The sequence below is a fragment of the Nicotiana attenuata genome, chromosome 3 (genome assembly GCF_001879085.1).
Source record: "Nicotiana attenuata strain UT chromosome 3, NIATTr2, whole genome shotgun sequence".
Lineage (NCBI taxonomy): Eukaryota > Viridiplantae > Streptophyta > Magnoliopsida > Solanales > Solanaceae > Nicotiana > Nicotiana attenuata.
In genome coordinates, this window is record NC_031991.1 from 61265269 (window position 1) to 61282602 (window position 17334).

At 37.6% G+C, this 17334-nt stretch overlaps 1 protein-coding gene and 1 pseudogene across 1 annotated transcript; both read left to right on the forward strand.

Annotated features, from left to right (window-relative positions):
* LOC109223893 lies at positions 3350-9617 on the forward strand. Its single transcript, XM_019388367.1, has 3 exons — positions 3350-3460; positions 3785-4135; positions 9101-9617. Exons 2-3 carry the CDS (start codon positions 3813-3815, stop codon positions 9108-9110), a joined length of 333 nt encoding a protein of 110 aa, XP_019243912.1. The 5' UTR covers positions 3350-3460; positions 3785-3812; the 3' UTR covers positions 9111-9617.
* LOC109224424 lies at positions 9712-10592 on the forward strand (annotated as a pseudogene).

Consider the following 17334-nt stretch of genomic DNA (forward strand, 5'->3'; position numbering starts at 1 on the left):
GAGCGAAAATTTCAGGGACTAAAGTGCAAAACATGGGATTTTAAGTCCTAAACCCTATATTAAACAAAGGAGGCCGGCCAAGAACAAGAGGGGGACATATTTTGGACATAGATTCGACCTAAGGAGGCAAGAACACATTGAGAGCAAGGCGGAGAATTCTTCTACGAGTTTTTCCTTCCTCTTCCTATTTTTCATTGTTGGTTATGACTTTTAGTATTGTAGTTTTACATACTATTATGAATAGCTAATTTGTTCTCTAGAGTTTTGATAGAACCTTTTGTAGGATAAATTCTTGTTATGTTTTTATATAATTGAGCCATAGCTTTTCTCTATTTGTTCAACTACGTTTATATTCTGGTTGATTGAAGAGCTCTCAATTAGCTGTGCCTATTTAGTATGCATAACTCGGGAGATAGTGCATATTTAGGTAATTGTTGAACAACACCACTCCCGGAGTATATGAGGGATCAATAACCGAGGGTATTAGGGATAACGAAGCCTTGGGTGCGATCTGAAGTGAGCTGTATTAAAAGCCAGCTAACGTAGCTCGGGAGAGTGCGTCTAGTAAATTGTCGTAATTACTCGGGAGAGATTTACGGTAATAAGAGTGCTCATGATCGGTAGAGAATACTTAGGCGAAATTATAGAAGACATAACGGGAAGGATTCCGACAATTGGGGAAATCATAACTCTAGACCTCCTTAATCTTTTCTCTAACCCTCAGTATCGTTAGTTGTTAATTTACTATTTTAATTTGTTAGTTAAGTAGTTAAACACAAGAATCTTAATATCTATAAGTTAGGAATTGTTCAAGCTTGTCTTCTTGGTGATAGTGAACAGTTGTAGCTAAACCTTAGTTCTCTGTGGGATTCGACTCCGGACTTGTAAACCGGATTATATTTGCAGCGACCGCTTAGTCTTTTTTATAAGGCATAGTTGGGCGTGATCACACGTGATCAAAACTGAAATAACTATTTTGTCTTGAACTTGAAAACTACTCATGTAATTATCGTACAAAAAGAATTTAGTCTTCAATAATGATAAAATAAATATTACAGAGACAAAAGTAGAAGATGATATCAACTCATGTTCGACTTCTTAACATTGTGATGTTTGGATTGTACATGTAGGTTCCATGTTTTTAAAGCTAATTCCTTTAAGGCCGAGGGATTCAATTCACGTAGCTTATTCAATTCCTTAAAATTATTTTCATCTTTTCAATTCCGTATTATAAATGTATATTTTATCTCAATCACTAAAATATTAGTTTAATATTATTTTTTTCAGCTTCAAAACAGTAATTACGTATTCATCTATGTTAGCCTTTTCTCCTCTATATATCTCTTCTATGTGTTTGATTTGAAGATATCTAAAAATTATATTATGAAATGATAAATTAGGGGTGAGCGTCGGTCGGTTTGGTCGGTTATTATGAAAGTACGGTTCGATAAACCAAGTTCTGTTGCTACTTCTATCATTTTTTTACTAAACATGTCAACAATCACACCACCAAGTCGAGTACCGGACTTAGTACTATTGGTCATGAAATTGTCTACAATTGCATCTCTTACTAGTTGCTTAGCTTGCATCCCAAAATTTCGGTTTTTCGGTTTAACCGAAAACCGAAACACCAAAACCGTAAATCGCACCGAATACTGAAATTTAATACTTTAAAAATCGCACACCGACCGAATAACCGATTAAATCGAAATTGAAAAATCGATATTCACTGTTCGGCCGATTTTTCGATTCGGCCGGTATTATCCCACCCCTATGATAAATTGAAAATATAAAATATAAGATAAGCTTAGATGTACAACAATCATCTTTTATATTTTGATCTTAACTTTAGATATTATTTATATCTCACATATGTTAATATTGTGTGATATTCTAAATGTTTATATTAACTGGCATGAAATATACGTGCAATGCACGTGATCAAAACTGAAATAACTATTTTGTCTTGAACTTGAAAACTACTCATGTAATTATTGTACAAAAAGAATTTAGTCTTCAATAATGATAAAATAAATAGTACAGATACAAAAGTAGAAGATGATATCAACTCATGTTCGACTTCTTAACATTGTGATGTTTGGATTGTACATGTAGGTTCCATGTTTTTAAAGCTAATTCCTTTAAGGCCGAGGGATTCAATTCACATAGCTTATTCAATTCCTTAAAGTTATTTTCATCTTTCAATTTCGTATTATAAATGTATATTTTATCTCAATCACTAAAATATTAGTTTAATATTATTTTTTTCAGCTTCAAAACAGTAATTACGTATTCATCTATGTTAGCCTTTTCTCCTCTCTTATTTGTTAAATCATGAGTCGGCATGAGCCCGATTAACTAATTTATTTTCTGTCAAAATCATTGTCAATATGAAAAAAAATATCTTTCCATAAAAAATACTATTTATTTTTTGTTTTGCATATCTGATCATCAACTCCAACACACCAAATTCATCCACAAGTGTTAAATTATGTATGTTTATTTCTTTTCTAGTTACTTTTTTACGGATGCTTTAATAACTTTATGACTTTTTATTTCATCCATTTGACTTATTTAAATTTTTAATGCACCGATTGTCATATTTGTACAATAATTTTGAATACCAAAAAACTCAAAGGCAGACCAACTTTTTGGGGCTGAAGTAGTAGGAGAAAAGAATTAATTATCAGCTTCATAATATTTTAATATAATGATTATCAAATATGAACTATTGTTGGGTTTACCAAAGAAGTAAAAATCGATCCTATACATAAATGCTGCCTAATCTTCTCATTCCTACACATATGTCTCAAAATCAGGATTTGAAGATTCTAGTAGGTTGGCATAATAATTTTGAACTTGTACGCATATTTGGATAGGATGAATTCTTACCCGGGGATACGTAGGTAGCCTGTGTCAAATCCAATCATATCACATCAATTATGTCATTTCATTTTTTCACTATATCATTAACTACATTCTGACCTAATTCTTATTTATGTATACAACCTGAAAAAGTTCGATCATACTAATATAAAAATTCATTCGTTTTTTTGTGTTCTTTCCTTAAATTTATGACAAGGAAAAGCTATGAATGTATATGTTCAGTGTTGCAAATTTAGAAGATACCTAATCTTTTTGCTTTTAACAATCATTGATCGAATAGGATCAACGTTAATCAAATTGAACTTGTATTTTTTCCTTTAAAATTAGTGTTATTCAATACAAATATGTTTTAATATTATATGAGATATTATTTTATACGTATTGATTAGTTAAGTTCAAAAAGTGAAGTTTCCTGGTGTTACTTTACGATTTTAACCTTAATTAGCCCTTTGTCCAGTGGTTAGCCCTTTGTCTGCAACAAAGGGGTTAAGCTCACTACTCCAATATTCATTCTGAGTCAAAGCTTGACATCTTCCACGCCGCCCCCAAATCCCAACATCTCTTTTCAACCAAGGTTAGTCTTATGGGTCGCATTTTCTCTTCCCAAATCCCAACTTCTTTTGTTCTTCTATTTTGTTAGTATTTAGAAGGCCTTGTAATTTTAGATATTTTGCAGCTTTATCTGTTTTGTACGTTTCACTATCTCTTAAAACATGTTCTATGCTTCCTTGTTCAATTTAAGCTGCTGAAACATTAATCTTACAGTACTCGAATATTGTCTGATGTCTCTGTACAAAAAGCAAATGATGGATGTAGTTTGACAATTTCGACGTTTCCACACTATATTTTTCTGTAGTTTGTTTATTCTCCTTAATCCTGGTTCCCAATTGCATTTCAGGACCAAACAAATCGAGAAACCCTAACAAATGATGAGCTCAGTGGCGAAGCATGTATCCACTATCTTCAATCGACCGAACGTAGCCTTGTTGAACCCACTAAGTTGGGAGCAGCAGCTACAGCAATGGCGGGGCATACGGGTGAAGGTGCGGAACAACAACTTAGACCAAGCACTGTTCTTGATGCAGAGGAAAATGCAGTCCAGCGGAATGGAACGCCTCATAAAGCGTGAACAGCTTCACCACATCAAGAACTCAGAGAAGCGCGTCTTGGCTCGTAAGCTCCTTGAATGTAAACTCCGTTCTCAAGACCTCGCTCGTAAGCTCAAATCCATCCTCATCAAGAAAGTCAGGTATGAAATACAAAGAAGGAATGATTTTCGACTTGGAGCGAAATATATATAGAGGATTCATATAGGCTCGGGGTGGATGTAGCCCTTTGGTTATGAGTTCATCCAAACCCAATTTTCGACATGGAATATAAATATATATGTGCATACCTACTAAAGGTTCAATAAATGTTATATCTGAACCCATAATTTTAAAAGTGCAATGAGTTCAATGCTAAAAAATTTAAAGGTCAAATCCTAAATCTGCCTTTGATATAGCTGAACCCACTAGTTTGGGATTGAGGGCGTAGGTATCGTTTATGATGTTTAAAGTAAGGAAATGTTACTGGGAAGACTAAGAATGTTGTGTATTTTATTAGTGCCAATGGTGGACCATGTTGGGGAGATAGCAAGCTGGTGTTATGATAAGCACAAGCTAGATGACATGAATTGATTGCTGATATTGACTAGAATTCACAGAGATAGTTCTATTCCTCAAGGAGGGCATTGGAAAAAGTAGAAAAATAGCAACTTGAGAACTTGTAGTTGACTAATTTGTGCTATGATAGTGTAGGAAAGATTGCATCGCTCTAAATGGATCTTGTTGGGAACGGAGCAAGCTGCTTTTATGTTAATCACATGCTAAATGACATGAATTGATTGCTGATGATGACTAAAATTTGCGGAGATAGTTATTTCCCTCAATGAGGTCAAAACAGAAAGAGAAAGAAACTTGAGAACTTAAGTTGACTAATTTTTGCTATGATGTGTAGATTAGATTACATTTATCTCAGTGCAAAAGAGTTGGCTTTGTAATAAGCTTCAACTGCTTAGAGCACATTGTTGCATACGGGTGCTTACTGTGAGGAGTTCCGTTTTGCTCTACCTTGCGCGCACAAGGTTTAGTTTTGCTTATTTAAGATGGGTGAAAATTGTAACTGATGTTTAGTTGTCTAGGAAGTTGATTGACTCATGTTAGCGAACAATCTCCAATTTTTTGTACGTGAATGAAGTTATCATGTTTTTTTTTTAATGAAGTAAGAAATTTCATTGATAAGTATGAAGACATAATTATGTAAATAAAAGTGTGTGCTTTCTACCAACTTAAACTTTTAGATGAGATAATCACACACTTCAACATGGTATAAGAGCAGGCAGGGGTCATGGGTTCGAGTCTCACCGTCACTCAATATCAAAAAGAATTTTCATGTGCTTGGCTCATCAAAAAGAATCAAGCCCCCATGTGAGGAACCGTGTTGAACAGTTGAAGACATAATTAAGTAAATAAAAATTGAGTTCTCTCTAACAGCTTAAGCTTTTACATGAGATGATCACACACTTCACCAATAAGCATCCAGAGGATGCAAATGATTACCAAAGGAAATTAGGTCCAGTAGGATGAGACTAGGTAAAGCTTAGGGAGCTAACATAATCTATGATATGTTCCATACTATTTACATTGTATAAGTTGCTCCAACAAATTCTTTTTAAAAGACACCTAACTTTTAAAGAGTGATTGGAGGTTGAGATACCATCAAAGCATCTATGGTTTCTCTCCGTCCAGGTACACCAAAAACGTACACCAAAAACATGCATGCAGGAACCATTTTCCAGATATTCTTGATGGCTTTCCCAACTCTCTTCGGGCCCCAGCTTGCATAGCATCTCTAATATTGTAGGGCATTATCCACCGTACCCCAAAATACACCAGAACATGCTCCAAATATCTCTTCTACTTTACAATGGAGAAAAAGATGGAAGACATTCTCTGCTTTCTACTGGCCCATGTAACACGTATTGCACAGTTGAATACAACAATAACAACAAACCCAGTATAATCCCACATAGTGGGGTCTGGGGAGGGAAGTGTGTACGCAGCCTTATCTCTACCTTGTGGAGATAGACTATTTCCAATAGACCCTCGGCTCAGAGAAGCATAAACACCATATTAATGAAGAGAAAAACAAGCACAACAACGAGAAGCCATGTAAAAGCAACATAAATAACAACCAGATAGTAAGATGACCGAAATGAAAGAAATGACAGGTAGTCATAGAAATCCAATACCAATAGAATACGAAAATATCTACTAATACTACCGGTATGAACATGGAGAACACTAAACTAACTAACCTGCTACCCTAATACTCGATCTTCACACCTTCCTATCAAGGGTCATATCTTGTCAGCTGAAGTTGCACCATCTCTTGCCTAATCACCTCTCCCTAATTCGTCTTCGTCCTACCTCTACCTCTCCTTAGGCCCTCCAATGACAACCTCTCACACCTCCTGACCGGGGCGTCTGTGCTCCTCCTCCTCCTCACATGTCCAAACCATCTAAGCCTCGCTTCCCGCATCTTGTCCTCAGCAGGGGGCCACACCCACCTTGTCCCGAATAACTTCATTCCTAATCTTATCTAACCTCGTCTGCCCATACATCCATATCAACATCCTCACGTTTGCTACCTTCATCTTCTGGACATGATTTCTTGACTGACCGCTTGGCCCTATACAACATAGTCGGCCTGACCACCACTCTGTAGAACTTACCATTAAGCTCTGTTGGCACTTTTTTATCACACAAAACACTGGAAGCAAGTCCCCATTTCATCCATCCCACCCCAATACGATGTGTGACATCTTCATCGATCTCCTTATTTCCCTGTAAATTGACCCATGGTACTTAAAACTTCCTCTCCTAGGGATGAATTGTGTATCCAGCCTCACCTCCCCTTTTACTCCCTGAGTCGCCCTACCGAACTTACACTCCAAGTATTATGTCTTAGTCCTACTCAACTTGAAACGTTTAGACTCCAGGGTCTGCCTCCACATCTCTTACCTCGTGGTAACACTGCCTCGCATCTCGTCAATCAATACAATGCCGTATGCAAATAACATGCACAACGGCAACTCCCACTGTCCTCACCCGGATCTTAGCTCCATCATACATGTCCTTAATCGTCCTAATGTAAGCAACAGGTACACCTCTAGCCTCCAAACATCTCCACATGACCTCCCTCGGGTCTTTATCGTAGGCCTTTTCTAGTTGAATATCTCTTTTGCTAAGCTTATCTTGAGTCAAATAAGCTTGCCAAAGGGCTGTCTCCATTTAAATATGCATGTGCATATCTAATGTAACAAAAGGTGGGGGTAAAAGGAGTCAAATACTAAAATCATAATGCAGATAAGACCTAAATGTGTGCAACGTTTGCAGTTTGTTTGATCACTGAACTACTCTAGTGCCTTGTCATTGGGTGTACTTTACGTGGTGATGACTGAAGAGCAATTTTATCTGATTTGGAATTGACTCTTTCTTTCGTTTGGTTTATAAGACACTGATTTAAGAAGTTGATGTCCATTGCACTTTACCCTTTACAAAATGGAAGAGCTCAGGTGTAAACATCAGAAATAACCACATTTACCAACGATATGTGGAATTCATGTATAAGTGCTGAATTTCGATAAGTTCCTTGAGTTGAGATACAATGTATGCAAGTGTTTCGATTCTCTTATCTTTGCCGTGTCGTTATTCCAAATTTAAATATGCTTCAGAGTTTAGGATCTCGCGGGCATTTCATTAACTGAAGGGATTGGACACATGGAGAAATGCAAGCAGTCTATTTGTTCAATCGTTCTATCTTAGAACTAGCATTCGTTCACAAAATGACTAAAATGATTCTGGTGAACATTAGCCATTTCTCGTCCTCGTTCACTGCTCATTGGGTGTACGTGATATTAAACATACTAGTCTGTCGCCGGTGCTCTTATTCTGGATTCACCCCTCCAATTGAAGGGCCAAAAGCTGATTGGTGCATGGAGAGTGGAGAACTACAGGGCCCAAAGGGATATGAAGCTGAAAGGTATGGTGAGGACGAGGTCATGGGTATCTGGCAAGCTAAAAAAAGGAGGCTAGGAGCTTTCTGTTCTTGGAAGGAAGTGTACATTTTCCTAGTTTTTCTTACTGAAGATCATGAGTTACTCATGTTGTGGAATAAGACTAAGAAAGGATTCTTGTTCATAGTTGTACTCTGAATATTTAGAGGCAACATAAAGCATGGGGTCCAAGGACAAAACTAGACACCGGGCAAAGAATTTCTCCAAAAATGCCATCTAATTGTTATCCACACCACTGAGCAAAAGAAAAAGGATATATTGGGAAAGAAGATCTGTGCACTCAGCTGTTTTCTGTAGCTGACCGACATAATCCTTTTGTCTCACTCTATGTGCACATGCTTAAAAGTAGAGCATGAAATTATTGGGGAAATTAAGTCCTTGTAGAAAATTTTAGAGCAAATGAAAGTGATACATTCAGTGAGTAGAAAGCTTTCTACATATCCTTTCTAATATGAACAACATTTTATCACATATGAACATGGGTTTAGAGGGAATATTGTGAAGCTTGTAATGAGTGAAGCTTTGACACTCCCTATTTATAAGAAGGGTGTAAAAGGGGAAAAAAGGGTAGGTATTGCTAACCTCAAACTTGAAGATAGGATCCTGCATCTGCTGCCATCCTTTTGGCATTGCTTGCTTTCCCTTGTCTTTCAAGTTTTGTGATGTGTGCCATGTATGGAGCTTCACGTCTGTTGCCAACTCTATCCACAGCTGCCTAAGCGAACTGCACTTAAGATGTTTGCCATATGCAGATGAAATCTACTTACATTTAATTGTAAAATTATATTTTGAGCCTTGAAAAGTCATTTTATGACTCACAATTCTTCTCCCATAGGGAAAACAATATAACAAATATAACAGGATAATTGCTCGAGATATGCATTTGTTTCCTGTTCACATTTCATGGGTTTTGAAGCATTTTTTATTAAGACTCTCAGCTAATATAGCTTTGCATGATTCTTTGTATTTTCATATTTTAGTCAACTTTCCTTCTGATTAAAGTAAAACACTTTTCTCACATTGCAAATTTCTTGTATATGACATTCGAAACTGCTTTCATTTGTAAATTGACAGCCGTGACTGCTCTGCCTGCAGGGGTTTATAAAGGAAGATGTTCCAGCAGAGTTTTCTTCATCAACTTTCTGGACTTGGCTGGCTGATTGCTACTGAACCTCCATTTTCTTGCACCTTGCTACGTGGACTACACCTTTGAGAATAATGTTTTGATTTCTATTAGATTTCTATCATTGATGTAGAATTTTGGCAAGTATTAGTTGAAGATCATCGCCAGTTTGCTACATAGGGTGTGTTTGGTATGTTTAATCTCTGTTGTACGAGTTCATGTTCAGTTTGGCAGGGAATAGATTTATTTTTTGTTGAGAAAGTTGGCTTGGAATATATATTTCCTTTTCATCATTTGGACTTGAATAGATAGTTGAGAAATAATTGGAGGAAAAACCAAGTGTCACCAACCATTTCTAGACGGTGTCTCATTTAACTATTGTTATTGCGTTTTCAGTGATCTTTGAGAAGTCTAGAGATTCTTCTAATGAGATTGAAATGTGTGAAAATGAGTGCAATGTTCTGAACCTTCTAAAGGCTCACTTCTTGATATGACTTCCATTGACATAATTTCCGTGTTTGACATTTTATTTTGTTAACAGCTTTATAACAAAATTTAAGCATGTTTGTTCTACAGAACTTGATCACATAGTTCAGAACTTGTTTCACATGGTTATCTTTGTCCATATCTAATTGAATGGCAGCTTTGGCTTGCACTGGTATTTGCTACAAACAGCAGTGCATGGATGGGCACAGCGGTACTTGTCACCAATATGAGGAACTTCCGTCTCAGTAGAGGCACTGTTGCCAAAATACTGAAAGGCTATGCTGGCCTGAGTTATTGCTATGGTTCTTAACGATTCAGCTTCGGACTTACTGCTTTTTCTAGCATTGGGAATTCCCATCATCTGTTTGGCCATAATGTACTTTATCCGGGCTTGCACACCAGCTTCGGGCGAGGATTCCTCAGAGCATGTCCATTTTCTATCTCCTATATGCTTGCTGGAGTAATGGTTATTTTGTTGATGTCTCCTCTAGCAATTCCAGTGAAGATGACACTGTTTCCGTCCCTTCGCAAGAGATCTGGAAAATTAGATGGTTCCTCAAACAATTTGACTGAAGAAGAAGTCAGTTCCAGCCAAACGGCGCCCTTATTAACTCCAATTTCATCAGAAGCAGACCTTGGGAGCTTTCATGAAGGTGAAGAGTTTCTGAGGTGGTCATGCTGCTGGCCGAGGGCGAGGGTGCAGTGAAGAAGAAAAGGAAACCTAGAAGAGGGGAAGACTTCAAGTTCGTGAAGCTGTTGTTAAAGCTGACTTCTGACTTCTGTGGGTAGTATACTTCCTTGGTGTTGGGTCTGGTGTAACTGTTCTAAATAATTTAGCACAGATTGGAGTTGCACTTGGTGTAAATGACACAACGATATTGCTGAGTTTTTTCAGCTTTTGCAATTTCTCTTGGGCCGTCTTGGGCAGGTGTTGTTTCTGAACACTTCGTGCGGTAATAATCTGGCTTCTTCCACATATTTCTTTTGTTTCTCAAGAAGGAAGGTGGCTAGTGTGCTGAAATTCTCTCTCTTGCTCACTTGGGTGGGGGGTAGGGAATAAAGTGCTTTCATTTTTTGACGTTACTTAAATGATAGTAGTATTACTAGCTTTAAATATATCCATCTTCATGATTGCTAGCTCCTCATTCTCATGATTGATAATGCAGTAGTTCAATGCTAACTTCAAGAATGACTTGAATTCGTGATTGCTATCTGGGTTGGTTGTGACCAACAGTTAGCACTTGTATCATGTCTATTGCAGGTCAAAAACAATTCCACGGACATTTTGGAAGATGGTAACACAAATCATCATGATTGTAACATTCCTTCTGTATGCTTCAGCTCTGAGTGGTACTCTCTATGCTGCCACTGCATTGCTAGGAATTTGCCTCGGTGTTCAGTTTGCTGTAATGATTCAAACTGCCTCCGAGCTTTTTGGCTTGGAACATTTTGGCATAATATTCAACTTCATGCAGCGCGACAATCCTATAGGGGCACTTCTCTTTTCTGGTGTACTGGCTGGTTATGTTTGATAATGTGCAAAATAACAATTTCAGGCTTCTTACAATTCGTAAAAATTGCATGGGACGCCTTATTTGGTCGCCCCTTTTTAACTTATACCCGTTTTGTTTTTTCGTTTGCATCCGTACCCAATTTTTTTGTTAAAAGCGTTTTAAAAAGGCGATTTTGCCCTTCAGGACTATTGACAAAATTGTAGAATGCAGGATAAAACTTCAGCATGTTTTGGTATGAAGTTTCAGCAAATAAACTAAATAACTTCAGCATGCATTAGAAAAAACTCACTAGAAAATTACATACTGTAAGACAAAAATTTAAGCATGTTTAGTCTGAAGTTTTAGCAAATGAACTAAAAAAGTTAAGCATGTTTAGTCTGAAGTTTTAGCAAATGAACTAAATAACTTAAGCATGTTTAGTCTGGGGTTTTAGCAAATGAACAAATAACTTCAGCATGCATTAGCAAAAATTCATTAGAAAATTACATTCTGCAAGACAAAAACTTAAGCATGTTTAGTCTGAAGTTTTCGCAAAATGAACTAAATAACTTCAGCATGTTTAAACTAAAGTTTTAGCAAATTAACTAAATAACTTAAGCATATTTAGACTGAAGTTTCGAATAAACAACGACGCTGGTACAAAAATAGTAGCATTCTTCTTGCCAGATTCCCCATTACTGTTGTTGGCATTTTCAGTTGCTTTCTTGACATTATCTTTTGAGTCTTTAGAACATATAGATCCTTCATGGCTAATCCTGTGTTTGATAACCGTAACGACCCGACCGGTCGTTTTGAGCGTTTGCACTTCCTTGACAGTTCTCGGGCATGACTAGCCCCGTGTGATGTATTATGACTTATGTAAATCGTCGGTTTTGGTTTTCAGGGTAATCGGAATAGTTTTGGAAGGACAGTTCTCAGTTTGAAGCTTAAAATTTGAAAGGTTTGATCAAGTTTTGACTTGTTAGCATATGATCTCGGATTGGAATTTTTATGATTTGGTTAGCTCCGCTAGGTGATTTGGGACTTAAGAGCGTGATCGGAGTGTACTTTGGAGGTCCGTGGAAGGTTTAGGCTTGAATTGGCGAAATTGAAATTTCGGCGTCTTGTTGATAGGTGAAATTTTGATATAGGGGTCGGAATGGAATTCCGGAAGTTGCAGTAGGTTCATTGTGTCAAATGTGACGTGTGTGCAAAATTTCAGGTCATTCGGACGAGGTTTGGTAGACTTTTTGATCAAAAGCGGAATTTAGAAGTTTTTGGAACCTTAGGCTTGAATCCGATGTGATTTGGTTGATTCGATGTTGTTTGAAGATTGGTATAAGTGTGGATAGTGGTATATGACTTGTTTGTGCTTTTGGTTGAGGTCCCGGGGGCCTCGGGGTAATTTCGGATGGTTGACGGAAGTTTTTGAGTTAGGTTTGGCAGCTGAAGTTTTTCTATTGCTGTCATAACCGCACCTGCGACTAGGGGACCGCAGGTGCGGACTCCCAGAAGCGGATATGGAGCCGCAGAAGCGGCCTCAGGCGAAGTGAGAGAAGGAGCAGATGCGGGATGTGATCCGCACCTACGGGCCCGCAGATGCGGAGCCTGGGTCGCAGGTGCGGAAATGGGACTTAAGTGAGTAACCACAGAAGCGGTGCTTTGACCGCAGAAGCGGTAGAGTAGATGCGACCATTTAGCCGCAGGTGCGGTTTTGCTGGGTCAGAATATATAAATTTCACCCTTCGCGATTTTCACCATATTTCATTCGGGAGAAAGCTTTGGAGAGCTAATTGAAGGGGGAATTAAAGAAGGTTTCTTAGAGGTAAGGTCCTTGGTCCCTAAACTCGTTTTTATGAGGATTTTTAAGGTTGTAAGCTTGAATTATATGGGAAAATCAGTAGCAAATTGGAAGTTAGGGCTTGGAAATTGGAGACCTAAATCTAGGGATTTGAGGGATTGTTTGTGGTCGGATTTTGATGTATTTGATATGTATGAACTCGTGAGAGTGTAGGATTCTAGTTTTGCGATTTCTATCGGATTTCGAGACGTGGGCCTGGGGGTCGGGTTTGGTCAACTTCGGGATTCTTGATGTAAATTGGTTATTTTCGAGTGGGCTTTGTTCCCTTAGCATATTTTGACGGTATAAATCTGTTTTGGATAGATTTGGAGCATCCGGAGGCCGATTCGAGAGGCAAAGGCATCGCGGGCTAGAGTTGGACCGGATTGAGGTAAGTAATGATTGTAAATACTGTCCTGAGGGTATGAAACCCCGATTTCACATCGTTGTGCTATTTTGAGGTGACGCACACGCTAGATGACGAGCGTGGGGTCATGCACCGTTGGGGATTGTGACTTGGTCCATCCTGTACGACTATTAAATCGCGTATTTTACTTGAAAACTATTTGATATTGTTATATTTTGAAAAATATTATTGTGTTTGGGGCTAAATGCCGTGTCTGGGCCTTGTGCCGAATGTTTGGGCCCTTAGGGGCTTTTACTATTGTTTTCCTCACTTTTTTGGTTTAATGTTTACACTCAGTCATGCTATGTTCTTACTGTTTTCATAACTCGGTTTTATTCACTCCTTTTGATTTCATAAATGATTTTCAGCCGAGTACTTGTTTTACTGTCCCGAGGGGCTTGAGTGAGATCTGACTGAGTGAGACTGAGGGTCTGTGTTGTAAGGATATCATGGGATCGGGCTGCACGCTGCAGCATGTGGTACTGATTTGTGATATATGAGAGGCCGAGGGCGTGATTTATTATGCCACGAGGTGGCTTGTGATTGATATGAGGCCAAGAGCCTGTTTGATTATGCCACGAGATGGCTTGTTATTGCGCTTGGGCCGTAAGGGGCCCCTCCCGGAGTCTGTACATCCCCAGTGAGCGCGGGTACCCAGTGTGAGTGATGTGATGTAGCCCGAGGGGCTGTTGTTGCTTCATATTGTTGCCCGAGGGGCTGTTCTTGATCCATGTTTTGCCCGAGGGGCGGTTCTTGATTTATGTTATGCCCGAAGGGCTGATTACGAGTGATTGTGAGGTAGCCCGAGGGGTTGGTTCTGTTGATATTGTGCCCGAGGGGCGGTTTATGGTACATGTTTTGCCCGAGGGGCTGTTTACGTTTCTATCATTTTTACTCACTGTTTTTTTTAATCACTCGTTTGAAACTATTGGAAGATGTTTTAAAAAAAAAGGGTTTTTACTAAAACTGAGTTTGATTTACGAAATAAATAATTTCTGTACTGTTTTGGAAATGTACTGTATTTGCTGTATGTTATGATGTGGCTTACGTATTTTCTTACTGCTCAGCTTTCATTTACTTTTATTACTTACTGAGTTGGTGTACTCACATTACTCCCTGTACCTTGTGTGCAGATTCAGGTATTTCTGAACCCGGTAGTAGGTGTTGATTGCTCAGTGGCAGAGTCATTGGAGTTAGCAAGGTAGCTGCCCGACGTTCGCAGCATTCCTTTTCTCCCTCTTGTCTTCCTTAGACTGTATTTAGTACATTTTTAGACTCTTAGTTGTATTCAGACCTTAGTAGATGCTCGTGACTTGTGACACCCCGATGTCGGGCTTGTGTATTTATTCCGCATTGTTCATTTAGACTTACATTATGAAATATTTGATTAGTTAAAGGCTTAAAAATGACTTCTATTAATAAATGGTTAATTCGGGAGTTGTGTCGGCTGGCCTAGTTTCATGATAGGCGCCATCACGACCGGATCGATTTTAGGGTCGTGACAATAACAAAGATTTATTTTCTCACAATTTGTCCCTCTAATTTCTTCTTTTCTACTTAAAGGGTATTTGGTTTGATATCTTGATTTGTGCTTGAAATTGAAAGAGCAGTAGAAGTACTAGCGCTCTTACCCATTTTCTTTTTTACCCGAAAATTAAGGGAATGGAAAGGCTTCTGTAATGGTAGGGAAAAGAAGGCAACTGTCAGGGGTATAATTGTCATATTATTATGAATTTTTTGCCAGCTGGCTACCGAATCAATAACTTTTAATAATAGGGTACAGGTTAAAAGGTGACACAAATATAGGGTACGACTGCAAATCTCCCTTACAATTCAGGAAGTAACAAAAGTTTTTTTACAAAATATATACAAATTCGGTCAAAATCTACAATTTATCTACAACATAAATGCATATTTTTTGTACTGAATCCGGTCAAAAACTTCAATTCACATACAATTTATATACAACTTATATACAATTATGTAACTTGTAGATATTTTGTATACCGTTTCTACATTCGTCATACAAAATATATACAATTTATTCATGTCTTCTTTTTCGAGTTTCAATGTGAAATTTCAACCAAAACCACCTCGAATCTTCACCAAATTGTCTCAAATTTGAAATATGAACTCTAACGGATATTCCCAATCATTTGCAACAACACCCTATCCATACAAAATATAATTTCATAAAATTCCATTTTCAAATCAAAGCTTTGAAACTTTTAAATGGCTGTCAATGGAGTTTTTGATGGATTAACACAGTTTCCAATTCAATCTACTCGCTTCTAATTAATATTACTTTGTTTATTGATTCCATAAAGCTAAAGGAATGATAACTAAAATGATTCTCTTCATCAGAGCTAATTTCTTTCTTATTTCTTCCTCTTTTTCATAGGATTTGAAGCAAGAACTTTGCTAGGTACTAATCTTCTCTCTTTTTTTCACGTAACATTAGTATCATTTCTTCAGTTAATCCACATGAAGATATTAATATAAGAATACTGATAGAGAATGAGAGATTGAAGAGGGAGAGAGAGAGAGAGAGGAGGGAATTTCCTATTCAATTCCGAATATAATGGGATACTCATTAATACTAATTTGTATATAATTGGTAAACTGTATATCAACTTGTAATTAAGTTAAAACCTAAACAGTGAGGGTAAATAAGTTTCTAATGTAGTACATATAGGTAAAGATCCCCAACCGAACCCCAAAATCCGACCCACAATAAAAATAGGCAAACTCTTAATTGTTAAAAAAAATTAACTTCTCCATATTTTCAACTCTACTATCACCAAAGTGCCCCCCCCCCCCTTCTCCATAACAATCATGCTGTCACCACAACCATGATTCTCATGTTTGCTCCATTCCTCCATTTTCAAATAATAACAACGAGAATATTATGCTAATCGAAAGGGTCCGATTAGGAATTTATTAATTTTTTTCCGATTTGATGTCCTTTCTTTGTTGTAAAATTAGGATTTTGCCCGAGGAAACCTTTGCACGCCTCCGTTACCTTTTGGGAGGCCTACGCCCCATAGAAACTGTCTACCTGAGACTGTCCCTGTCCTTCCTTGAATTAAGACTTGAATGAAGCAGAAACCAGGCCATAAAAGTTTTACCATTTGGGCCTAACAGCTTATTAAGAGTTTGCAAAGTTTTACAAAAATTGTGAAGAAAAAACAGGATTCTGGAATTTAAAGCCTATGAATTCATAATGGGTTCTTTGATTATCTTATGTAATTTCAATAGTGATTTCGATCACTTTCCACCCTTATTACCTCGGTCACCCTTATTACCTCGGCCACCCTTATCACCACAACCCACACCTTATTACTTCGTGTTGCGGCGCGCAATCCGATCCCATCGGACAAATCACAATTCACAAACACACAACAACAACAATACTTCACAAAGAACAACAACAACAATCTCAAGAATTACAACAACAATTACTCAAGGAATAACAACAACAAATTCACAAAGAATTTCCATAACCAACAATAACATTTCCATCATATTCAACAACTCATATGCATTTTATATCACANATAAGTTTCTAATGTAGTACATATAGGTAAAGATCCCCAACCGAACCCCAAAATCCGACCCACAATAAAAATAGGCAAACTCTTAATTGTTAAAAAAAATTAACTTCTCCATATTTTCAACTCTACTATCACCAAAGTGCCCCCCCCCCCCCCCTTCCTACCTAACTAAACTAACTACTAGTCGTCGTTCGTACCCAACCCAAACCCAAACCTAGTAGTTACTTTCCTACTAGTTTTGGTTTCGTCCCTACCTTACCTTTCCCCTACCTTTTACTTTTAAACTAAAAATTAAAACTAAAACCGAAACGGAAAGTAAATTTAATTTAGTCGTAACTTAACGTAAACGGGGTAAACCGGGGTACCGTTAAGGTTAAAGGTTTAAATTTTTAAATTTTTTTTTAACCGTTTTTTTACCGTTTAGTTT